Genomic DNA, 26,262 nt, shown 5'->3' on the forward strand with positions numbered 1-26,262 from the left:
CAACTTAAAGTATTTATAGAAACGTTTTGTTTTTTAATTCAGAGGGAAAAGGCTGACTTCCGCTCATGTTCTGTAATGTGACCTCTGTGATTGTGAGGCGGGGCGTGCTGTTACCGAGCGAGAGACGAACCTGTCTAGGTGTGGTCAGGATGTTTTTATTGGAAGTCGCAGTTTCACTTGAGCTGTTTCAGCTGAGGACTCTTACAAAGCAGCAGGTTAGTGTATCGATTTGAAATTGTGGGACTATCAGCAGAGGCTTCTTTCATTTTAAAATAACGATCTAAAGATAAGTGTGTCGTTGGATACTCAAATCAATTATCCTATTAACCCTATTATCTCTTCTATGAAGCAAAATTGCTAGGAGGATTGTCATGCTAGCAATTGTAATCTTGGGTTTTTATCGCTGCATACTAGCACGGTTATGCTGTGGGGAATAAGTCTCTGAAAATGTCTTACAAATATCTTACTATGTAGGTGTTTGCAGCAGAGTAATTAATAGAGTCAATCATTGTAAATAAAAGAAATGTTCTGTTCCACTTTTTAGTTGAAATGCTGCCTTTTTTTTTTTCTTGGTGAATGTCATAATAAAGTCAGCAGATCCATGGACCTTAGGAAGACTTCAGTTATCACCATTTAACAATGATGATACTTAATAGCTATGACAACACTTATGAACCCTAAATGAGATCTGCTTTAACCATAAATATTCTTGTTTTTTACAGATCAGCACCAAGTGGATCAGAAGTTATGTCTTCCAGTCCCGTAGGAAGCCCTCCTCCTTACGAGGCAGATGATGACCAGTGAGTGTTTTTCGATTAATATTTCTACTGCTGATCATTTTGTATTGTAAGTGTTCATCAGAATGTTCAAGATGATAATATAGAGTATTTACGTTTTTCTTTCTGACTTTGTCATTTTTTTTTTAGTTTGTCTTTATTTTGGGTTGAAATCAGTTTTGTTAAGATTTTTGTTGTAGCTTTCATTTACCTTACATGCAAATAAAAAAGGTATATAATTAAAAATATTTACAAACTAATTAACTTTGACAAATCTTGGTAGAAATGTTGTTTATCTTATTAAATAATCACTATCACTATATATATGTGTGTATATATAATATATATATATCTCACCATAAACACTGTCTCTTTTGTCTCTCCCCCCTACACAGTAAAATCGTTCCGCAGCCTGCCTATTCTTACTACCCAGATGATGAGTTCCAGCATTTCTACCGCTTGACGTCTCCACCAGGCATCCTCAAAATCATGGCTGTCATTTGCACTTTTTTGTGCTTGCTTATATTTGCTTGCGTTGCCTCCACACTGGCTTATGACTCTCGGGGAGCATTGTCTGGTTTTGGAGGCATTGGTGGCTATGGTGGCGGCTATGGTGGCGGCTATGGTGGCGGCTATGGTGGCGGCTATAGCGGTGGCTTTGGCGGCGGCTATGGCGGTGGCTATGGATATGGAGGATATGGTTATAGTTATGTTGAACCACGTTCAGGCAAAGGGTTTATGATCGCCATGTCAGCCATTGTGTTCATCTTCGTACTCACGGTCTTCATCGTCATTGTATCCCGTCAAAGCCTATCAGAGAGCAGGAGGTTCTACCTGGCTGTGGTGATCATCTCTGCCATCCTAGCCCTGTTTATGCTTATAGCCACCATAGTATACTTGGTGGCAGTGAACCCATCGGCACAGTCATATGGAACACTTCAAGGCAACACCCTTACTGCATTGTGTGCTCCCTACCAACAACCGCAGTCCTCAGCACTATTTGTTAATGAATACCTTTACCGTTACTGTGTATTTGAGCCACAAGAGGTGAGGGCACAGATTTGATTTATGTCCATTTCTGTCTTTAACTTTTTTCTGTTTCTAATGTGGTGGTTTATTTCCCATTCCAGGCCATTGCCGTTGTGTTTGGCTTCCTGGTGACAGCAGCTCTGCTTATCATGCTGGTTTTTGCACTGAAGACGCGGCAGAAAATCCAAAATTTTGGCAAAAGCAACATTTTGTGGAAGAAAGTGAAAGTCATTGATGACTTGGCACCACCTCAGGATGTAGAGGCATGGGTGAGTGACAGCTTTATATGGGCTTTTGTAAAGATACATTTTCGCAAAAACATTTGTTATTGCAATGACATAAAAAAACAAAACAATTCGTTTCCAATGACGTAAAAACAGCTATTTTTTTGACAAGGACAGCACATTTGAAGCCTTTATTTCATTATTTTTCATTGAGTAATCAGTTCAATTTCTTAAGATCCATTGTTAGGCCTTTATGTTTAGTGTTAATTCCACCCAGCAGTCCAAAGCATTTAGTTTACAATGATTGTTTTGTGGTATCACATATGAACACATATGATAAATATGATAAAGGATTGGAGCATTTTTGCCATTTTCTGAGAAGAGAAGTTATAGCCCAGAACTGTCTTTGTGATCTGATGTCATGCAGCAGTAGAGGACTGGTAAAACCAGTTTGATGGTAGTCACTTGTTTATCAGCAGAGAAGGTGAAATGTGGACCAATGAGCTCTTTCTGTCTAGCACTGTATTTTTGGTTTCAAGGTGTGGCGTGCTCTCAGATAACAGTTTCAGTCTCACTCTGGCATGTCTTTAGTCACATGCTGGCATGTCATGAAGTAAGGAAGGAATTTACACAACATGAACCAGAGCTTATTATTGTTACTATGTTCAAGCATTAAAACAAAGGTATTTACATTTCACAATGAATGCTGTAAAACGAGTTTCATTGGGGTTTAGCAATATATTCTAGTGAGTAGCAACGAGACAGTGAGTCATTTTGAAAGTCGTGATGATATTCACCACAGCCAAGTCCTTGCTGTACACTTCACTTTACAGTAGTGAACAGGAAAAGCAGGTTCTACTGGTACTTTGAATTGTATTTATTAAAAAAAAGAACGAAAGAAAGGAAAAAGTCATCAGTTAGCCCATGCGTAACTCCACATAAACAAGTTGATTCTTAGAAAGTATTTACTTTACTGGAGCTTATGGGAACCTGCCTGAAAGTGCTGAGGCAGTGTGAATGCAGCACACACAGTACATGTAGACAGTTAAAGTGTATCTCATTTGTGATATATAGTTTGATTTAGCTAACTAAAATGCATATCAAATGGTGAGAGAAAGTATCTGAAAGAAGAAAATGAATAGTTGGCTAAACTAAAGCTAGCTGGTGAATGGAAAAAGTGATGAGGTTTAATAGTTAATGATTTTGCTCAAACTTGCAAATGACCAGTGAGTTTTGGCTAGATGTTGGCACTGTAACCTTTACACATTCACTTGACAAATGAAAGGTTGCTGCTTTCCTGCCAGAGACACTAGTCCCCTTTGGGGTCACATGAGGAAAAGCATCTGGCGTAAATGTGCCAAATCAAGCATGAAAGTAGCTACTTACTGATGTGCAGTAAAAGTTTTGGATATGGGTTTTATATATTATTTAAAAATATGTTGCTAATTTGTTTACATTTTTGGGAAGGTGAACCATGTGTCTGCTGTGCCTGGAGAAGTTCCCATTTCAGACTACCCAGAAAAACTAAGGAGCTCGAGGAGTCATCTGGATGATGAAAGCACAAACTACGACAAACCACCATACAGCTACAGCCCTCAGTGAGTATGCGCCCTGATACAAGTGCAGGTGTTTATTTCTCAATCCTAATTCAACACTGAATCTCATTTTGTAAGACTGAGGACAGCACCCTAAGACCACTGAGATGTCACAGATACGCATCACAGTTTTCCTCCCAGAATCAGTACTGAAGTCTTGATTCTGGGAGTCTAATTATCCATGTGTTTGCAGCCATGCTAGCAGTCACTGCGGTTACTGCATATAACCGTAGAGTATATAAAAAATGGACATAATGTCTGGGTTTGAAAAGTGAAGCCAGTGAGGAAGAAAGCAGGAAACCTGCTTTCTTCATAACGGCCTGCAATTATGATTCCTCTGGTTCCAAAAGATTTCCAGTTGTGTAGACGTCTGTGGGGAAACTGGCCCTGCTCCTAGGTCACAGTGCTATCAGTACAATCTGTATGACATTGGTCTGCTGCAGTGTATTGCAGACTCAGCTTGAGCCTTGTTTATGCAACCTTGTTTTGCTCCTCGAAACTGATTGAAATTTTTTCTCATGACCCAGACCTAAGCAGAATGAGCTGATTATTATATTATTATACAGAATATGAAGAAAACATGTCAGTGCTGGCCTGGTATTGATGAGGTAACACACCAAGCTATAAGGAATTAGGAGGTTATTAAAGGTTGTCTCATACAGTATGAATTTGCAGGTTATTTATGGCGGTGTTTTACTTCCTCCTACATTAGTAGAAGTTTCCTGACACTCGTCTTACATTAAAATCTTCCATAGTCAACATCTTCTATTAATGTACTAACCTTTGACATCGATTTTCTAAAGTAATTATTGTTATTATTGTCACACAGGCCTGTTGTCCAGGAACTGCCACTGCAAAGCAGGCCTCCCTACAGCAGTATCTCAGAAGTGGCAAGTTCAGCCGGATATTCCAGAACGAGACGACCAGGTCGGCCTCGCCACATAGACGGACAGGACTACGACACAGATTACAACTCGTCTGGAGACGAGCTGGATGACAACGACTTTGACAGGTAAGACATAAGTTTTAATCCTCATAACCAGACCGCTGGAACTGATCATCTTTGAAACATTATTACCCCTCAAGTCAAGTCTATCATATATCGGTCTTTTTTTCTTTTTTCTTTTAATTTTTTAAGAATGTTTTCACATATGAACTTCTAATATTATTATAATTATTTTCATTCTTTTCTCTTCTCTTTCTTCCCATTTCCTTCCTCCAGTGAATTTCCTCCAATTGCAAATGAGCAAGAGCGCAATGACTACAAGCGTGAATTTGACCACGACCATCAGGAGTACAAAGATCTGCAGGCAGAGCTTGATGCAATTAACCAGAGCCTTTCAGCAGTGGACAGAGAGCTGGATGAACTGGAGGAGGGAAGCCCACAGTACCTGGTGAGATTTTAAAATATTTCTAGTACTTCTGACCATAGCTGGACTGGCCATCGGGCATACCGGGCATTTGCCCGGTGGGCCGCTGGCAATTTTTTATTTTTATGGGCCGATGGATTTTTTTTTATTATTATTTTTTTAGGAAGGGTATATATAATGAAAGGTGTTGGATTGGCCAATTGGTCATGATCGACTCTGGGCTGGACCAATTACAGCCGAGGAGGCCGAATGCACCCGCCCCCTTGTTTAGCAATCACGTGATTTTTCGCGCATTGCAGGCCGGGAACTCGTGGCGAAACAATCCAAGTACCGCATCAAATGCAAGCATTTGCAGCACCACAAAACGTTCATTCTCCGGTTCCAATGCCTTCTTGTTTTTTCTTTGCCGCACAAAAAAGGAATGTACAAAACAAAAGTAGAACAATGCCGGTCCGTACAAAGACAGACTCGACGAAAAGACAAAGAAAAGATACGAGGAAAAAATCAAAGGTGTGAAAGGGTTACCCTTACGAGCACACAGAGGGACAAAAGACGTCAGCGTGCTGCCCAACTTTCACCACGCTCATATTTATAATTATACGGTTCTTGGAGTGAGTGCATACACTCATGAAGTTTAGTAACTTCAGGTCACTGCAACAAGCCCAGGTACAGTTTACCGCCGGATGGGTGCAGGACCTTGAAATGCACCGTGTAGAACGAAAGACCATCGTACGAACAAAGGTAAGTTTACCAGTCTCACAAATCGTCTTCATAAATACACATTCGTTAACAGTTTATTAATAGGACCTTTGAGCTCAACGGTAATTAATTAGTAGTGGAAATAATTTCTGGTTCATTACAGAAATGTAGCAGTGACAATAATACTGTATGCTGTAATCGTACTGGGCAATTAGTGATACAAAACAACTGTTTTATCCTGTGAATAAAAGTATGTTTTTGTCAATGTACCATGGTAATAACAGAAGCGAAACACAATATTGTGTCAGGACAATTTACTATTTATGCACAATAAACAAAGGAGCATAGCGCGACAATTTCTGTTCAGCGCCAGACTTGCTTGTAACCTATATCACCAATTATGTTAAGAAAAATGACGTATTAACTACTACAAAACTCTGACCTTTGTGGGAATGCTTGGAGCAGACTAACCTGTGAGCTGGAGTGTTCTGGGACGTTATATTTGGTATATCCAGACCATCCGTCGGCTCTTACTTCGGAAACATGGTTTAAAAAATTTCTCTTCAACGACGTAATCCGATAAAAAAAAACAAAAACGATCGGCTTCCCGTGGCTGTCATGCGACCGGCTATTGCAGTTAATAATACAACAGCTTCTTGCCATTTTTTGTGTTTCTTTTTATCGCTGTGTAACTGAGTTCAATTGAAAGCCTGCGTGCGCTAGTACCTCTTGCCACAAGTTCCCAGAATCCTTTGCGGTTTTACCCCTGAATGACGTCACATTTTCAATCTTTATCCTGGTGGGCCGGTCTCTAGTCAAAATGCCCGGGCCGATTTTTTTGTCCCAGTCCAGCCTTGCTTCTGACATTGATAATCTGAAAACCCAAGTTGCTGATGGATAAATGTTGGATATTGGATGCGTGATGATGAAAAAGTGCTTTTTCACTAAATTAAAGCTTTTCTAAACAAAAAAGAAAAAGTAATAAATCAGTAATAAATTGACTGCTACTTATGTAGCACCATTTTTCTCAGTTTTTAGCACTCAAAGCATTTTCTACTGCAAGTTTCATTTACCCATGATGTCCATGGTGTTACACACACACACACACACACACACACACACACACACACACACACACACACACAGTCATGCGGTACTTTTATCTAAAATTCACACACTCGCACTCCGATAAATGCATCGGGTGCAAGTATTTTGTATCAGTATCAAGGATGCTTCAACACATGGAAGGAGAGACAAGAGGCCGAGCCTTCCAGTTGGTAGACGCCCGCTCTACCACCTGTCACCCAATCAATGAAAGTTAAATGTGAGACTTTAGTAATCTGACTAAACTTGAAATGTTTGTCTGCCCTTTCAACAGGATGCTTTGGATGAGTACAACAAGATAAAGAATATGAAAAAGGTATGTGGGGAATATTTAATCTATACTTGTCAGTTTTCATTTATTTTTTATCTATGTCCTGTCACTGTGATACATGTGACTGGACACTAATTTATCATGCTGGTGTCTTGTTAGAATCCATATCAGCTGTAGACACATTCTTGTAATAACTCAGCGCTGATGCATAGTAGGGCTGCCATGATTAGTCGACTAGTCACGATTACGTCAACTATCAAAATCGCGTCGTTTGAAGCTTTATAAGATCCCTAAAGACGCAGGAATAAGTAGTAGGATTTATGAGTGTAATAATGGACTGAAACAGAAGATGGCAGCACTGCGTGTACAAGGATGCCAGCTGTCGTTAAACTCCGAAGAAGCAGTGTCCAGTATCGTACCTGTGTCCAAATTCAGGAACCGCATCCTCCTGTGCCCGCATTAGTAGGCCAATTACGTTACAGCGACACGACGAAGACTGTCCAAATTTGAAGACTCTGACAAATGCCGCCGACAAATGCGTCCTTTATTTCCCTAGATTTGAAGGATGGGTCGGGCATATACTTCGTGGCCCAACCTATCCCAGAATTGATAGCGCGGCCCAGCTCATTTTCCAACAATGGCAGCAGCTAGTTAGTTTTAATATTACTGTTATTATTCTTTCTGGGTCACAACATAAACTTTTAACATATTTTCAGGCGAGAATGTAGCTGTGTAAACTTCAAATATCTGCTCAGTTTATCAAGACACCACATATTTTCAAAAGCGCTCCGACGTTTTCGGAGACGTCTGTTACCCACCAGCTTGATAGCTAGCCGGGGTTCAAGGCTCACTAGAGCCGGTGAGAACACCGGACTCCCGGCAAATCGTTTTCAAACCCACCACCGTCTTTCGCTACTCAGGTTAAACATGATATATAAGACACTTAGATAACTTAAAAATGTTATTGTTTGGCTTTTTTCAGTATTTTATTTGTTCCTGAGTAAATCGGTTTGGCTGAGATTAAAGTTATAGTTTTTAGACAGCTGAATAAACGTCAAGCAGACGACTGATTATCAGAAGTGTGAGATGCTTGTGAATATACTTCGGTGTCCTGTTATATTTTAGATAGCAAGGAGCAGACGGCTGAGTTTATTAAACTCCACCAAAACAATCTGAAATTTCATTAAAATGTAATAAACCATCATCTTGTCTTTATTTTTAGTTAGTACATACCTTAAACACTTAAAGCTGTAAGCTAATAATAGTTATATAATTGCAGATGCATGCTGGTGCAATAAGCTCTAAGTTTTACGTCCAATGGATGCACGATCTGATTAGTCGACTATTCACAAAAATAATCAGCGACTAGTTGACTATCAAAATAATCGTTTGTGGCAGCCCTAATGGATAGCAGAAACGTTATAGACAAAATGGTGACTCTCTAAACTGACCATACGTGTGACTGTAAAAAGTTTTCTCTGGACAGATTGGTCATCTGTCCAGGGTGCACACTGCCTCTACCCTATGACAGCTGGAATAGGCCCCACCCCCACCTGCCCATACCCATCCTGAATTGGAAAAGAAAATAGTTGGATAGACGTAAGATATATAGGTGCCTTCTGCTGTATGTATAATTTACAAGCTTCACCTTTTTTATCCACAGTCTTCAGATTATCAGGTGAAGAAGCGCAGGTGTAAATATCTGAAGTCCAAACTGAACCATATCAAGAAGATGGTCAGTGATTACGACCGCAGGACCTGAAATAAAAATGTGTGAGGACTGTACGCCTGTCTGAGACTGGATCGAGTCACTCTGGGGTTAACGGCTGGATAAATCTACTGTGACTTACACTGAAAGAGATAAAACTGCCTAGCTGTTCATATTTTAGCAGAAAAAAACAACAACAACAAAAACCCCAAATTGTATTTCTGTCTTGTATTTTGTGCTACTGTTTGTATTGGTATAAGTAAGGACTTTCATAGATTATATTGTATGTGTTTATTTAGCCCCATTTGATCAGTCCTACTACGTGGCTATAGACTGTTGAGCACAAAATCACACACAATTCCAAGTTTGAATGTTTTTTGCTCACAGTAACTTGCTTTTACTGTCTCTGAAGTTTTAAGTCCATTCTACTTTTACACGATAAACAAAAACATGTAAATATGTAGCAAACAATGTTTTTAGCAGTTTGTGGTAATAAGTGACCTTATGTGTTAAAGTCTGTTAATTGAAGACAGAATAGACATTTTGACTAAGCATGTTTAATGCATAATGATGTGTTTTTAACAGTGGTTTGTGGTACATTTTTAATATAATAAAATCATTTTTTTCCTTCCAATTCAGTGTCCTTTCCAGCTGACAGTTTTTTAACTGATGTTTAATTGAAACAAGCGTAACATTCAAAGTGGTTGATTTACCTGCAGGGAGCTATCAGCTAATTTGGCCTGTCACAGATACCTTACATAAACATATGTTACCTTACATTTGCCAATAAATATGTTTTGCATAATAAACCAAGCATAATATAAATAATGCTTAGTGCTGTTAGAAAATTGTAACATCACACAACCTATAAAACAGTGTGTCTCCAATTCTAATCTACAGGGTGGGCCATTTATATGGATACACCGTAATAAAATGGGAATGGTTGGTGATATTAAAGTCCTGTTTGTGGCACATTAGTATATGTGAGGGGGCAAACTCCTCAAGATGGGTGGTGACCATGGTGGCCATTTAGAAGTCGGCCATCTTGGATACAACTTTTGTTTTTTCAATAGGACGAGGGCCATGTGACACATCAAACATATTGGTAATGTCACAAGAAAAACAATGGTGTGCTTGGTTTCAACATAACTTTATTCTTTCATGAGTTATTTACAAGTTTCTCTTTGTTCACAGCCACTGACATGTCGAAGAGGTTAACACGTGAGGAGCGGATCGAAATTGTGTTAATATCTGGTGAACACAGTAACCGGGTCATTGCAGCAGATTACAATGCAAGACACCCTACGAGACCACCCATCTCCCATGCTACAGTTAGCAAACTGCTTGCTAAGTTTCGTGAAACTGGTTCAGTGTTAGATTTGTCAAAATGTGGACACAAGAAAACTGTCACTAATGAAGAAACATCAGTGGCTGTCCTAGCTTCATTCAGCAAGAGCCCACAGCGTAGCACTCGCCGCATGTCACTGGAGAGTGGCATAAGTTGAACATATTAGCAAAGATAGTGGGTCCATTCTTCATCAATGGAAACCTCAAGGCCACTTGATATTTGAAATTGCTACATGATGATGTGTTTCCCTCTTTATGCACTGAAGCTGGCACGTTCTCTGAGTTTTTCCAGCAAGATGGTGCACCACCACATTATGGGTGCCAGGTCCAAGCATTCCTAGATGAACAGTTTCCTGGAAAGTGGATTGGTCGCCGTGGGCCGGTTGAATGGCCCCCAAGGTCTCCCAATCTGACCCCAAGAGACTTTTATCTTTGGGGTCATCAGAAGGCAATTGTCTATGGTGTGAAGATATGAGATGTGCAGCACCTGAAACTACGGATACTGGATGCCTGTGCTGGGATTTCTCCTGCGGTGTTGCTATCAGTGTGTGAAGAGTGGGAGAAGAGGGTTGCATTGACAATCCAGCACAATGGGCAGCATTGAACACATTTTATAAGTGGTGAGAAACTTGAAATATGAGTAAATAACTCATGAAAGAATAAAGTTACGTTGAAACCAAGCACACCATTGTTTTTCTTGTGACATTACCAATAAGTTTGATGTGTCAAATGGCCCTCTTCCTATTGAAAAAACAAAAGTTGTATCCAAGATCCAAGATGGCCGACTTCTAAATGGCCACCACCAGAGATGGGCAGTAACGCTGTAATCTGATGACTTTTTTAAAGTAACGAGTAAAGTAAGGGATTACTATCGCAAAAACGGTAGATTACCGTTACTTTCCTGTAGGAACGCTGCGTTGCTTAGTTACTAAAACCGTGATTTTTTTGCGAGAATGTCTCATGACAGTGACGTAAGCGAGTGTGACGTTCGTGACAACAGCTATGTGCAGATCAACAATGGATAATATATCGAGTACGGGAGAGAGTATGAGCGTGCAGCGTTTAAAGTACTGACCTTACTTACTGAGTTTGATTCCATAAAAAGTGAGAAAAACATTAGTGTCCGTTGTGCGTGGGAAGAAAACTTCTTTTTACAGCGAAAAAAACCCCCTAAACTTCCAAGCAAGCACCGAGTGCGCAACGACGTAATGGGAAATTCACAGAGAAACTCGTGGATTCTTCCACTGACCGCTGCCGCACACCTGCACCAGGGTAAACCTCCGCATACCCCACTCCTGCTTTACAGGTGAAAATAGAGCAAAAGGACCGCTAGTCTTTGACTTTATTTATTTTCTGCTGTGTTTTACTTGCATCTATTTGAAAGAGTGAGTGTAAACACAAAAAATATTTTATTTTATGTGCTGGAATGTGCAGAAAATAGGTTTAAATGTTAAACTAATTTATTCAAGTCAGAGAATGGTGCATATAATTTAATATTTACTTGATGCATAAAGTAAAAAGATTAAAACTGATAAAAGTAAAAGTTAAAAAAAAGAGACTTTTCCATTTGATTACATTTTGTATGATGGATTATGCAGAAAAAGTAGAACTGGGCTGAAAGATCTATCGCTGTATCACCTATTCAGGTTGTAAATCGTTTTTAAAAAGTAACTAAGTAACTAAGTAATTAATTAATTTCGAAAATAAGTAATAAGTAAAGTAACGGGATTACTTTTTTGGGAAGTAATCAGTAATTAGTTACTGATTACTTTTTTCAAGTAACTTGACCAACACTGGTCACCACCCATCTTGAGGAGTTTGCCCCCTCACATATACTAATGTGCCACAAACAGGACTTTAATATCACCAACCATTCCCATTTTATTACGGTGTATCCATATAAATGGCTCAACCTGTATATAATGCACCATCTGCAGCACATGAACACATTGCAGCTGAGAAGAATGTTGGATCATTTCATTGGACTTTTTTGTGAAATGTAATGAAATAAAAGTGAAACTATAATCCCATCATTACCTGATTTAATTCGTACATAGATCTGGAATTATTTGAACAGTGACAGTTTTGATTCTGTACTTAACAACAAATATAAACTGAAACGATCCAGATTTTAGCTTTAAGAGGACGATCGAGCAGATTGTATTAACTGTTTGTTACAGCCATTTTTATACACAATACCCTAATTTCAAGAGTACAAATTAACTGCAACACTTTTTTAAAAGCCATTGGTGGACAATTGCAGGGTATTGTTTCGTTATTCTAATCAATTGCACAGTTGAACTCCAGAGTGTTTATTCTGGAGTTCAGTTTGCATTTTGAATCCATTTCTTTTAACACACGACATGAGCTACTGCGGCAAACCTAACAGGCAATCCTTAAACCTAAAACAAGAAAATAGCAAATCATTAGCATAGAACATAGAGAATGAAGAAAACAACTGATCTTCCAAATTCTGCAGGATCTACAGGATCATTTCCATGGTATAAAAGAATGTTTCTAAACACCCTGAAAAGGAAGGTCAACGTATTATAACCTTACTTCTACCCAAAAAGACATTATGGGAGAAAATGTAGAGGGTTAACAACAAGGTACAAATTGGACATGAGCTATTCTAAAAAAAAAAAAGAAAAAGGAAAAAGCATACTAAATCATTCAATTTAGTGTGCTTGTTTTTAGTATTCAATAGTACTGTACTGGAATCATTCAATTCCAATTGAGCCCCTGAATGTAAGGACTGTGTCTAAAAATGACTTCAATTACTCAAGATTTAACATAGTTGTTTTCTTTAACAGCCCAAATTAAAATTACAGTACATCTAGAAAGTATTCACAGTGCTTCACTTGGTCCACAGTTTGTCATGTTACAGCCTTATTCCAAAAATGCATTTTAGTTTTTTAGTTTGTTTTTTTTTTTTTTACAAGAATGATCTGAAAAGAAAACTATGGAGAAGGACTGTGTCACTGTGCTGTCTGAAGGATACCACATTATCTGCCAACGATTGTGCAATGTTATGGTATGTGCTAACATACACATGCCACAACACTGCATTGACTATACTCTGCTTAGATTCAGCCAAATGCAGCAAAACACATTTGCCAGCACTTTACGGTGCAAATACAATGCAACCCAAAGCATTACAGTAAAATCAACCTAAGAATTCCTCATGATAAAGAAATGGTATATTCTGTAGTGGCCATGCCAGTCACTTCAACTCAACTGAAAGGGAGCATGCTTTTCAGAGCACTTTGCTCTCTGACTGCAGGCTTACTTGTTCCTAGAGTATTTAAAAGTAGAATGGGAGGCAGAACCTTCAGTTTCAGGCCCCTCTTATGTGGAAACAGCTTCCAGTTTGTATTCAGGAGACAGACACTATCTCTACTTTTAAGATTAGGCTTAAAATTTTCCTTTTTGCTAAAGCATATAGTTAGGGCTGGATCTGGTGGCCCTGAATCCTCTTTTAGTTACACTTTTGGTGCAGGCTGCTCAGGATTCCCATGATGCATTGAGTATTTACTCTTCAGTCACCTTTCTCAGTCGCTATGTGTTAAATAGACCTCTCTGCATTGAATCATATGTGTTATTAATCTCTGGCTCTCTACCACAGCATGTCTTTTATCCTGTCTTTTGGTCGCAGCAGATGGCCACCCCTCCCTGAGCCTGGTTCTGCCAGAGGTTTCTTCCTGTTAAAGAGAGTTTTCCCTTTCCACTATTGCCAAGTGCTTGCTCACACGGGGTCATATGATTGTTGGGTTTTACTCTGTATGTATTATTGTAGGGTCTACCTTACAATATATAAAGCGCCTTGAGGCTGTATAAATAAAATTGAATTGAAATAAATTGAATAAAAAACAATACTGATATTTAAAAATACATTTATTTGTCTGATTACTTTAGACCCTCTGAAAATGGTACTGTGTATAAAAGTTGGTGTAATTACTAAACTGTTAATGTAATATTTTTGTTACACCTTTTCAATGAAAGCTGAAAGTTTTGTTAGCACATTTCTGCACATAAAGATTTTAAAGCTGCATTAACTCAGCTCTTGAGTGTAGTTTAGCATTTCATTCGATTTTGAACTCACATACTCTTATCGATGTCTTGTGGAAAGAAGTTCTGGTGTGTAATGGCCTACAGCAATAAAAAGATGATTTGCAAAGATAACAAGTAATTAAATTAAGAGAGTGGAATGTCCGGCATTTTTTTCTTTCAGCTGTTGGTGAAAGAAAAAGCTAAACTAAAAAGAACTGAATATTAAACTTAAAATTGTTAAGTAACCAGAGGCATGCCTGCAAATTAAAGCTAACATTTCTTTAACTCCCCTGGATATACTTTCTACTAACTTTCTTCCACCAGAACAATTTATTAAAGTCAAACAAGCAGGTTTTTAGCTGGACTTTCTGTCATCCGAGTGACCAAAATGTCTAAATATAATTTGAGAGAAGATCTATATTTAAGAACTGCACACTAAAGCTATTTGACAAGACAGCACACCAAAGCACAGAAAAATCTATAGTTTATATGTTGTTAAATCCATGAATGTCTGAGGATCCAATAATTTTGCATACACTCTTTGGTTTTCCTCAATTAATATGCACACACCATGGCTCACAGGAGAACAGAATTCACGTCGGAACACGCTTGCACTTTTCTTGCATCCTGGCTAGATTTCAAGCTGTGGCCTTGAACTGTTCAGTCTGCATTGAGTGTCTTCTTAGAAGCATCCGCCTAGTAAGCTCTTTCCGGGGCCCAGGAGGAGCAGAGGGAAAAAATTGCTTTTGGCCAGACTCTTTCTCAGAAAAACTACTTCCATTGCTGAGGTTACAAACATTAAGGATGGGGGTGTTAGTAAGAGGTGGGAGAGATCTTGGTCTGGCCTGTGAGTTAAGATCCAGCAAGAAGGCACCAGAACCTCTGCGCTCATATCCAGAAAGGATTCTCTGACTCGTTCCTGATACCAACTCCCTGGAACCCATTGTGCTAGAGGAATGCAAAGGCGCCAGCCTCTTGCCATCTGTCAGGTCTCTAGCTTTCTGCTCTTCAGGGACATTTTGAATGTTTACAGCTATTTGTGGGTCAGAGTTGTATATGTCTGCACCTAGCTTGCGTCTTTGAATGACATTATGAAGGCTTGATGAAGCCATGCAAGGTTGCAGTTGTGTTACAAGAATTTTACCAGTGGAAAGCGAGGAGGGGACTGAATCTGTACCAAGGTTTTCAGAATGCAGATTAGGATGGGAGGCAGAGTGAGATGAAATGAGACCTGGTAGTGGTATCTTTTGTCCAACTTGTTTGGCACTATCATTTTTTCCATCTCTTGCTTTTTCATTACTTGCTTCACACCATTTGTAGCTGTCAGAGTTTTGGCTGTTATCCTCATCCAGTCTAGGAACTCTGAATGAGAAGTTATCAGTCCGACTTAAATCCTGGGCTTTTTCTGAGACTGAAGCTTCAAGAGGTTGCTGGGTGAGCAGAGATGCTGGGATCTTCAGCCAGGGTTCAGAATTCAGCCTCAGTAGAGGCTGCTGCAGTCCATTTAGAGGTGCTTGGCAAAGCCCGCGAAATCTTGACGGGGAGCACGGATGGGAGCTTATGCCACAGATCTGTGCTTCTTTAAAAGAAAAGACTGGTTTTGGAGGGCACAAGGTAGAGGAGGTGCACTGGGGAGATGTGATGAGCTGGATTTCAGATGGAGATGCAGGAGCTGGTAATGTCATTTTTTCTGCCTGGTCAAGAGGACGAAGGGGAGGCATGCTGAGGTACTGCTTGGTTTGCAGTTTACCACATGGGAATTTGTCAGTTGTTATGATGATCACCTCCTTTCCCTTGTCTTTGCATGCATCAAGCAACAAGTTCAGCACCTTTAGGTCTCCAGTCATGACTGCGTAAACCAATGCTGATGTCCCAGACTGATCCTCCAGACTGATGTCTGCCCCACTGGCCAAAAGCAGAGAGACCACCTCTGGGCCAGCCTGCTCCCGGCAGGCATGCATCAGTGCAGATCGACCTTCTTTGTCCTGGATGTTTGGGTCTGCTCCCTTCTCTAGAAGAAACTGTATCAGCTTGACTCGACTGGCACTCTGGGCATCAACATGCTGGGTACGGCAGGCCACCATCAGTGGGGTCTGGCCTTGGCTGTCACTCTCATTGATGTAGGCTCCCCCTTCCAGGAGCAGTCGTGTGAGCCGCAGGCGACGGAGAAACACTGCTTTTAGTAGTGGATTACCTGAATCTATGGTTACACCAGGATTACAGCCTTCTGCCTCCATGCTTCTTGGTCACAGATGGTGATTTTGAAGATGTAGAAAGACAGATTTCTGTGGAAAATAACAAAACTATTTAAGGTTCTGTAGAAGAAGAGCAGTTGCTTGCCATGATGACGATATCAGCAGGAAACCTGTCGAAAAACAGTAGCAACCCACACATACAACTCTAGAAATCTTCCTTAATTCTATACCAATATGATTCTTGTTTAGTTACGTCAAGGTGCAAAAGGACACAGTTAGAGCTTAGATAAGTGTCATGGTGTGGGTTAAAATTCCAGTCTTCGGGCTGTTGTTAGAAAAGTTGAAAAAAAAGAAAGTGCCAGGTAATGCATGGCGACACCTGTCGCATATTATATGTATGTGCTAATGTATTTGTTATCTTTAGTCTTACTTTACAATTTGCTTTTTAATTAATTAACTTTTAATTTAATCTACTCTGTTTATAAGTGATAATTTCAAATGAATTGCATATATTACAGTTTCTTTACCAAAGTGTGAAACAAATAGTCAGGAAAAGCAAGAAACTGATAATTGTCATCTTCATTTTCAGCAGTTCTATGTCTGCAGCACAAGCAGAGCCAGCCTCTTTCTATCCGCCTTTGTGCTGTTTGTCCTTGCCTTTTTCTATCAGGCGAGAAAAGGCTGCAGTTAACAACGTCTCAGACAGTAACACAACATTTTCTTCAGTTAGTCACAGAAACCAAAACACTACAATGAAAAACATTCCTAGACTGTTTTTTTGGTAATTCTTCTGCTTTTTGTATGTAAAGTAGCAACAGTGGGTTGTCGTGGTTCGGATTTTTGAGGAAGAGACATACGACTGAAAGTCCATAGTGAGTCAACACAAATGATTTTATTAAAGCACATATATGTGGTGAAGATGGGCTCTGCAAAACATCTGCCTCGATCTCCTGCCTGACAACAGGTGGGTGTGATATTTACAGTGGGGCAAAAAAGTATTTAGTCAGCCACCGATTGTGCAAGTTCCCCCACTTAAAATGATGACAGAGGTCAGTAATTTGCACCAGAGGTACACTTCAACTGTGAGAGACAGAATGTGAAAGAAAAATCCATGAATCCACATGGTAGGATTTGTAAAGAATTTATTCGTAAATCAGGGTGGAAAATAAGTATTTGGTCACCTCAAACAAGGAAAATCTCTGGCTCTCACAGACCTGTAACGTCTTCTGTAAGAAGCTTTTCTGTCCCCCACTCGTTACCTGTATGAATGGCACCTGTTTGAACTCATCATCTGTTTAAAAGACACCTGTCCACAGCCTCAAACAGTCAGACTCCAAACTCCGCCATGGCCAAGACCAAAGAGCTTGCGAAGGACACCAGGAAAAGTATTGTAGACCTGCACCAGACTGGGAAGAGTGAATCTACAATAGGCAAGCAGCTTGGTGTGAAAAAATCAACTGTGGGAGCAATCATCAGAAAATGGAAGACATACAAGACCACTGATAATCTCCCCCGATCTGGGGCTCCACGCAAGATCTCATCCCGTGGGGTCAAAATGATCATGAGAACGGTGAGCAAAGATCCCAGAACCACACGGGGGGACCTGGTGAATGACCTGCAGAGAGCTGGAACCAAAGTAACAAAGGTCACCATCAGTAACACACTACAACGGCAGGGAATCAAATCCCGCAGTGCCAGACGTGTTCCGCTGCTGAAGCCAGTGCATGTCCAGGCCCGTCTGAAGTTTGCCAGAGAGCACATGGATGATACAGCAGAGGATTGGGAGAATGTCATGTGGTCAGATGAAACCAAAGTAGAACTTTTTGGTATAAACTCAACTCGTCGTGTTTGGAGGAAGACGAATACTGAGTTGCATCCCAAGAACACCATACCTACTGTGAAGCATGGGGGTGGAAACATCATGCTATGGGGCTGTTTTTCTGCCAAGGGGACAGGACGACTGATCCGTGTTAAGGACAGAATGAATGGGGCCATGTATCGTGAGATTTTAAGCCAAAACCTCCTTCCATCAGTGAGAACTTTGAAGATGAAACGAGGCTGGGTCTTCCAACATGACAATGATCCAAAACACACCGCCCGGGCAACAAAGGAGTGGCTCCGTAAGAAGCATTTGAAAGTCCTGGAGTGGCCTAGCCAGTCTCCAGACCTCAACCCCATAGAAAATCTGTGGCGGGAGTTGAAAGTCCGTGTTGCTCGGCGACAGCCCCAAAACATCACTGCTCTCGAGAAGATCTGCATGGAGGAATGGGCCAAAATACCAGCTACTGTGTGTGCAAACCTGGTAAAGACCTATAGTAAACGTTTGACCTCTGTTATTGCCAACAAAGGTTATGTTACAAAGTATTGAGTTGTATTTTTGTTATTGACCAAATACTTATTTTCCACCCTGATTTACGAATAAATTCTTTACAAATCCTACCATGTGGATTCATGGATTTTTTTTTTCACATTCTGTCTCTCACAGTTGAAGTGTACCTCTGGTGCAAATTACTGACCTCTGTCATCATTTTAGGTGGGGGAACTTGCACAATCGGTGGCTGACTAAATACTTTTTTGCCCCACTGTATACTTATGATGACCAGTAACTCGCGTCACCGCAGATGAAAAACAACATGCATGTTCAGTAATTCTATGTCAGGAGATAGTCTAAAACATAACAGTTCCTTTCTCAGTTCCTCTACCGCCTCCCAGATGCATCCTGTTATTACACTTTTCTGGACTTGCACAACATTTGCAATCAGTTTACCCAGACAGACTATGTGTCTGTGTTGTTAACCTAAGTGCATGACCTCCCTCTACGTCATCTGTTACCAGGCAAACTCCAATGCAGCAAGCTGCTGAATGCACACAGGCAATATGTGAAAGATTATTATGTGCTTATGCTAACACCTGAAATACAGACTTTAACATAACATCACCAGTTTCAATAAATGTGTCAATGAAATGACAATAATGATAAATCACAAATGATGCAACAGTAATAATAAGGATTAGGAATAGTAACATAGATTATGAACGTAAAATAATATTTCATTCCGACAGGGCGTTTATGTGGGACATACAGATACCTGCTTTACCAGTCATATTAGAGCTGTGATGACAGTGAAAATACACACACACACACACACACACACACACACACACACACACACACACACACACACACACACACACACACACACACACACACACACACACACACACACACACACACACACATATATATATATCTCAGGAAAACATTACTGCTGTTGTCTAATTTTTCTGGATTTGAACTACAGAATATAGTTATTGCGGTTTTGCATGAGAAAACAGACATCAGCTGTGCTGGGTGGGAATCACAGATGTTGTGCCACTTATGCATATAATGAACCTTACTTCTTGATTGCATTACCATTCATATGAGCAGGCAACATGTTTTCATCTTGCAACTGATGTCAGAAGTAAAGTCTGTCTGCTGGCAGCTATTACCCATCAGAAAAACACACCACCTACACCATGTTTGACAGATGAGGTGTAGGTGGTGTGCATTCAGTTATCCTGTTCCGTATTTGGTCAAAACCTCTTTGCTGGTGCCCAGGTCAATCACTTGGTTACTGAACTACAGGGAGTGCAGAATTATTAGGTAAGTTGTATTTTTGAGGAATGATTTTATTATTGAACAACAACCAAGTTCTCAATGAACCCAAAAAACTCATTAATATCAAAGCTGAATGTTTTTGGAAGTAGTTTTTAGTTTGTTTTTAGTTTTAGCTATTTTAGGGGGATATCTGTGTGTGCAGGTGACTATTACTGTGCATAATTATTAGGCAACTTAACAAAAAAATATATACCTATTTCAATTATTTATTTTTACCAGTGAAACCAATTCCACATTCACAAATATACATTTCTGACATTCAAAAACAAAACAAAAACAAATCAGCGACCAATATAGCCACCTTTCTTTGCAAGGACACTCAAAAGCCTGCCATCCATGGATTCTGTCAGTGTTTTGATCTGTTCACCATCAACACTGCGTGCAGCAGCAACCACAGCCTCCCAGACACTGTTCAGAGAGGTGTACTGTTTTCCCTCCTTGTAAATCTCACATTTGATGATGGACCACAGGTTCTCAATGGGGTTCAGATCAGGTGAACAAGGTGGCCATGTCATTAGTTTTTCTTCTTTTATACCCTTTCTTGCCAGCCACGCTGTGGAGTACTTGGACGCGTGTGATGGAGCATTGTCCTGCATGAAAATCATGTTTTTCTTGAAGGATGCAGACTTCTTCCTGTACCACTGCTTGAAGAAGGTGTCTTCCAGAAACTGGCAGTAGGACTGGGAGTTGAGCTTGACTCCATCCTCAACCCGAAAAGGCCCCACAAGTTCATCTTTGATGATACCAGCCCAAACCAGTACTCCACCTCCACCTTGCTGGCGTCTGAGTCAGACTGGAGCTCTCTGCCCTTTACCAATCCAGCCACGGGCCCATCCATCTGGCCCATCAAGACTCACTCTCATTTCATCAGTCCATAAAACCTTAGAAAAACCAGTCTTGAGATATTTGCCTTTGGCATTGATTAGAGGGGTTGACTCAATTTGTTTTAACATGTTTCAATTAATTTTAGTTTTTTAGTTATTTATTTTATCTTATCTCATTTTAATTTTCTTTACTTATGCTATTAGCATGTACAGCACTTTGTGAACTCTGGTTTTATGTTAAAGTGCTTTATAAATAAAGGTGGTATGGTATTTCTTGGCCCAGTCTTGATGTTTCAGCTTGTGTGTCTTGTTCAGTGGTGGTCGTCTTTCAGCCTTTCTTACCTTGGCCATGTCTCTGAGTATTGCACACCTTGTGCTTTTGGGCACTCCAGTGATGTTGCAGCTCTGAAATATGGCCAAACTGGTGGCAAGTGGCATCTTGGTAGCTGCACGCTTGACTTTTCTCAGTTCATGGGCAGTTATTTGGCGCCTTGGTTTTTGCAATTTTGCAATTTTGAGACTGCTGCATCCCTCTGCAAGATATCTCACTATTTTTGACTTTTCTGAGCCTGTCAAGTCCTTCTTTTGACCCATTTTGCCAAAGGAAAGGACGTTGCCTAATAATTATGCACACCTGATATAGGGTGTTGATGTCATTAGACCACACCCCTTCTCATTACAGAGATGCACATCACCTAATATGCTTAATTGGTAGTAGGCTTTCGAGCCTATACAGCTTGGAGTAAGAGAACATGCATGAAGAGGATGATGTGGACAAAATACTCATTTGCCTAATAATTCTGCACTCCCTGTATACATGCATCTCTTGGGTTCTGGCCTTTGGCATTTGTGTCTTCATAACCTTTTCAGCCACATTATTACAGTATTAGCAGAGGAGTTCGAGCAGTATCTCACAAGCCCAGATGTGACACTGACATATATAATTTATAGTGTGCACATTATAAATGTGGATCTCTAAGGTAGCATGAAACTAGCATACAACAGATTTGGGATAACAATTTGGGATGACAATCTACAATGTAGCTTAAAATCTTCACTCTACCCTTATGCTGTCCTTATTTTCCCTTCAAATGCTTACTAACTGCAGTGCAAACATTACACCTTTTGTCTTCCTCTCTGCAGATCTCTAACAGTTCTGCACATTGAATATCAAAAAAATCCACCTCACCTAAACAGTATTAGCTCAACATTCATCCTGTGGAAGACCACTGTGTGTGTGTTTGTGTGTGTAGATATATGTTTACTGCAAGTGTGTTGTTCATGGTGAGGATCCTAGAGCCATATAATTACAATGCTATCTTTGTTACTTCAAAGATTAACATCTTTTGTGCATTAAATTCCATTCAGAGTTATTAACTGGTTGTAAGATAAGCAAAATAATAAAATTAAGTTGCGAAGTTGAAGAATCGCTACTGTGTATCTGTGTGACTCACCAGCCTCCAGTCAGTTAAGATTAGTCCTCTCCTGCAGACATTCACTCTCCTGTTGCAGAGCTGCGACTGGCGTGATGCTGGAAGGATTGTGTCACAATAACTGAGAGGAGAAAGAAACTGCAGCAACCAAGGTTTTCCAGAATGAGTCTGCTTCTCAGACAAAATGTGTTATGAGCGCGAGTGATACAGACTTGATTTCAGGGAGGTCTAAGAAATGGTTAATCCATCGCTACAGCAGCAGCAGCAGCAGTTGCAGAGAGAGAGAAAACAAGGAAGGTTGACAAAGATGAACGCACAAGGTGAAGCACTATAGCAACAACATGTTCTTTCATCAAAGGGGGTCTGATTCAGCAAAGGCTTATTAATTGTGAAATTAGCCACAAAGGACTTTTTTTTTTTTTAACTTATGTACAGAAAGGAAACTGCATTTTCTCCACCTTATCAATGACATCTCCATGACAACCATCAAGAAGGCTGAATGACGGCACACATTGTAATTGTGCTGGAGGAACTGTTCTTTGTCTGTATGAATGTGTGTGGGGGGAGAGTGTGTACACACCTCTGTGAGAACCAGATTCTTTGCATGTACCTTATTTTTTGTAATATGAATGCTTGAATGTGAAGGCTTGTAACAGGGACTCAAGAAAGACAAGGATTACTTACAATTTATTCACCATAAAAAGACTTGTAGATCTTAACAAATAATTATCCTATAATTATCCTATTATTATTTTAAGTCTGATGTGTTTCCCATTAATGCAAGTAATGTGGCTCTATAGATCATATTTACTTTGTGTTGTCCAGCCCAGCTGGACCAAATGTTCAGTTTTCCATATAGTATGTAAAAGCTGTCTGTGGTTGTGTATGTTTTATATCTATTTTACTGTGATCCACCCAGTAGGAAAATATGCTCAGCAGGAAGCTGTCAGTAGCCTCATAACAGTTTTCAAAAGCTTCAGTTTCTCTTGTGGCTACCTTAGGCTGGCTCCAGAAGTCTCATAGTAAAATGTTAAAGCTAAATTAACTAATTAAAAGCTTTAAATGCAGATAGAAAAAAATTGTTTTAGTGTCAGTGAATAGTTCCCTCATTTAAAACTAATTTACAAATTATAAATTGGTTTTATAACATACTTTCTTTCTTCCGTTCTTTCTTTTAGTTTAGTTTTTAAGGCCTAAAGTTACAACTGCAACAGACCCAGTGCCGCTACTGCCAAATATAGTCACTTCTGGCTCCAAAAAATACCATGAAGGTGGCCAGAATGAGTTTGAGGCTTCAAAATGTGAAGTTCAAAAACCATCAGGTGATATCACTGTGGCCACGTCCATCTTACATATACAGTCTATGCACACTTAAACAAATCAGCAAGTGCAGATAAATATGCCATTTCAAGGTGACTGGGTTGGATCATCCTTAATTCACTCACTGGCTACTTTTAATCAAAAACAATAGTTTTAAATGGTTCAATAAAAGATCATGCCAGAGATGGGGAAACAATTAACAGGTTATAATGAAATGAATGGCCATAAATAAATGCAAAACCATTAGAGCACAGTATTTATAAAAACTGCCATGCTTCTGACTTTTTTATATTCTTTGCACATTCTGCTAAGGCTGTTTGTAACCCAGCTGTTACAGTAATTGTCCAAACAATGGTACATGGTTTTTATCACTTTGCTGTAGCCATAGAAACAAGTGTGAGGTCACCTCTGAAGTCTGAGCTAGAAGTGATGTCACTTCCGAGTTGAGCAAAGAAAACAGGGTTTTGCTGCTTACAGCAACAGTGTAGAGCAATTCATGGATTACTCGGAATAGGTATTTTTTCCTCTACCTTTCTTTTTTAATTCTATTGTTATTTAGCAAGCCACACCCACACACTAGTGACAGTATCCATTGCAAGTTTTACTTATATTTGCAAGCCCAGTCTTATATCTTAGATTGTTAGGTAGGCTGTAAAGGGGTATTCCAGTTTGAAATCCCAAGTGGGAACTCGGAAAGAGGAACTAAGAGTGCAATATATAATCCCTCCACAAGATGTTAGCATCGGACAGCGTTTTTCCATATGAGGTCTTATTGATATTTTATGGTCATTTGGATTTTATTTATCCATAATAAAAGCAAAAAATGTAAACACGCCTTTTGTTTGTATATTAAATCAAATACTTTTATTATTCAGTTTTTGACTTAGAATATAAATAAAGCAAATTATTTGAGTAAAATGCAATTTTACTGAGCCACTTCTGTGCTACTAAGTCTCTTGTAAAGGTTATGTCAAATTATGGTCCTTCAAAATACTTATATTTAGTTTAAAAAAAACTATTTCAAAGTATATGTAAAAAGAATCCTTAAACAAGCACTTTATATTAACTCATGCAGCTCATATTTATTATTTTTTAATTGCTTTTTTTCTCATTTTAGTTAGTAAAAGATTAAACATTCCACCCATGATTAAAAGAAAATGATAAATACACACTTGTAAGTTATTGATATTTTTATTGTACGTGAAACAGAAATTTCTCTAAAATCTTGAGATCTTTGTATGTGTGTATATACACACTAAAAAATGCTGAGTTATTTTCATAGCTCAACTTTTGGGGAAAAGTCATGGGTAAGTTGGATTAGTTTGACAAAATATTGGTTTAAAAGTCATGACTCAGGAGTTGGGTTGGCAATATGCTGGGTTCTTTAATTAACTCCCCGGTTTGAATAATTAAGTTGGGTAGCTTTGATCAAGTATTGGGTCAGAATTTTACCCAATTGTTTGCATTGAAGACAATCCTCAGAAGAAGCAACATCATTCTTCACAAACTGCCATTTTCAACTACACTGTGACCTGATCAGATATCACTGGACTTCTCCTCTACTATGAAATAAAACATGGTAAGTAAAAAGTGAATTCTAACAATTTCAAAGTCATGCGCGCTGGGGTAATGAAAGAACAATCTGCTTTGAATCTAGTTTTTGTATGCTGAATTTTTTTTTCTTAGCCTTATTAGACAGATACAGTGAAGACTGACAGAAAAGTAAAAGGGGGAGATATGCGGCAAAGGGGAACAGGTCAGACTTGAACCCAGGCCGAACTGCTTTCAGCCATGCAGCATATGGTTAACTGCTCATCTAACTGAGCTAAACCAGCACCTAGTAAATCGAAGATTAACCCAAATGTTAATGGTAATATAACCCTCATGGAGCGTTATGAGTTTCAACCCAATTTTTGGTCAGTTTAACCCATTTTTGGATAAATATCCTACCACAGTGTGCTGGGTCAAACCAATAACCCAGCCCTGTTACAAATTGGGTTATTTTTCACCCAGCGTTTTTGGTGTGTATGTGAGTGTGACTGTTCTTTGCTTTTTGACAACCTTTGCCCCATCTGCTTCAAAGCAGTAGTACTGGGAACCCGAGTATGAATTATGTTGCATTCCCAAGTTTAACCAGTAAATCCTAGTGTAACCAACTTTAGAGATGTAAAGGTGAATTACAGCACAATAACTACTTGGGCTCGTAATAAAACCCTGGCCAGAATCAGAAGACACCAAATTCATGAGGGGACAAAGTATTGAGCAGCAATAATGACTCGGACACGGAATTAACTTTTGAGTAGCCACTGTTGTATTGTTACAAAGTGTAAAAAACAGTGTCCAATTTGTACAGGGGAAAGAAAAAGAGTATAAAATAAAATAAATAGTGTGCACACTTAAACAAAATAAAAGTACTTGTTGGGGCCCTTTAAGAATTCAAGTTATGTTGACAACAGCCAACTTCAAAGGTCCTTTTGAGTGTAATTAGAATATAAGTACGAGTGTGTGGGTGTGTATCTTCTTCAGGGTGAATTGTCCTCAAAATGGTTGGCTCGCCATTAGCGCAGGGCGATATGACCAAAAATATTTATCACGATATACATTTGAAAATTTGCGATAACGATATAACTGACGATATAATTGACACTTGACAAAA

The 26,262-nt window shown here is 39.4% G+C and overlaps 2 protein-coding genes across 3 annotated transcripts; one reads left to right on the top strand and one right to left on the bottom strand.

The window, feature by feature from the left end:
* Positions 1–104: 104 nt before the first annotated feature.
* Positions 105–10,708, top strand: oclna (occludin a). Of its 2 annotated transcripts, none has more exons than XM_085414561.1 (9): positions 105–215; positions 723–800; positions 1,172–1,823; positions 1,907–2,074; positions 3,497–3,627; positions 4,454–4,636; positions 4,847–5,018; positions 7,072–7,113; positions 9,971–10,708. In XM_085414561.1, exons 2-9 carry the CDS (start codon positions 748–750, stop codon positions 9,992–9,994), a joined length of 1,425 nt encoding a protein of 474 aa, XP_085270687.1. In that variant the 5' UTR covers positions 105–215; positions 723–747; the 3' UTR covers positions 9,995–10,708. The 2 variants fall into 2 exon arrangements, with proteins under 2 accessions (XP_085270687.1, XP_085270686.1); XM_085414560.1 differs by lacking the exon at positions 9,971–10,708 and adding an exon at positions 8,732–9,410 and having other exon boundaries at positions 108–215.
* A 3,827-nt stretch (positions 10,709–14,535) lies between these two features.
* ankrd34ba (ankyrin repeat domain 34Ba) lies at positions 14,536–16,410 on the bottom strand. Its single transcript, XM_085411369.1, has one exon. It carries the CDS (start codon positions 16,408–16,410, stop codon positions 14,812–14,814), a length of 1,599 nt encoding a protein of 532 aa, XP_085267495.1. The 3' UTR covers positions 14,536–14,811.
* Between the last annotated feature and the right edge of the window lie 9,852 nt (positions 16,411–26,262).

Source organism: Rhamphochromis longiceps, linkage group LG7 (genome assembly GCF_057381845.1).
Source record: "Rhamphochromis longiceps isolate RC_006_pf linkage group LG7, R_longiceps_female_GT1.1, whole genome shotgun sequence".
NCBI classification, from domain to species: Eukaryota; Metazoa; Chordata; class Actinopteri; order Cichliformes; family Cichlidae; genus Rhamphochromis; species Rhamphochromis longiceps.

What these genes read in the sequence shown, in the direction of transcription:
- oclna (XM_085414560.1), top strand. Translation starts at nt 748, where the DNA reads ATGTCTTCCAGTCCCGTAGGAAGCCCTCCTCCTTACGAGGCAGATGAT. An exon ending in GATGACAACGACTTTGACAG is followed by an intron (nt 4,637 to 4,846) that starts GTAAGACATAAG and finishes TCCTTCCTCCAG; the next exon opens with TGAATTTCCTCCAATTGCAA. An exon ending in AGGGAAGCCCACAGTACCTG is followed by an intron (nt 5,019 to 7,071) that starts GTGAGATTTTAA and finishes CCCTTTCAACAG; the next exon opens with GATGCTTTGGATGAGTACAA.
- ankrd34ba (XM_085411369.1), bottom strand. Translation starts at nt 16,410, where the DNA reads ATGGAGGCAGAAGGCTGTAATCCTGGTGTAACCATAGATTCAGGTAAT.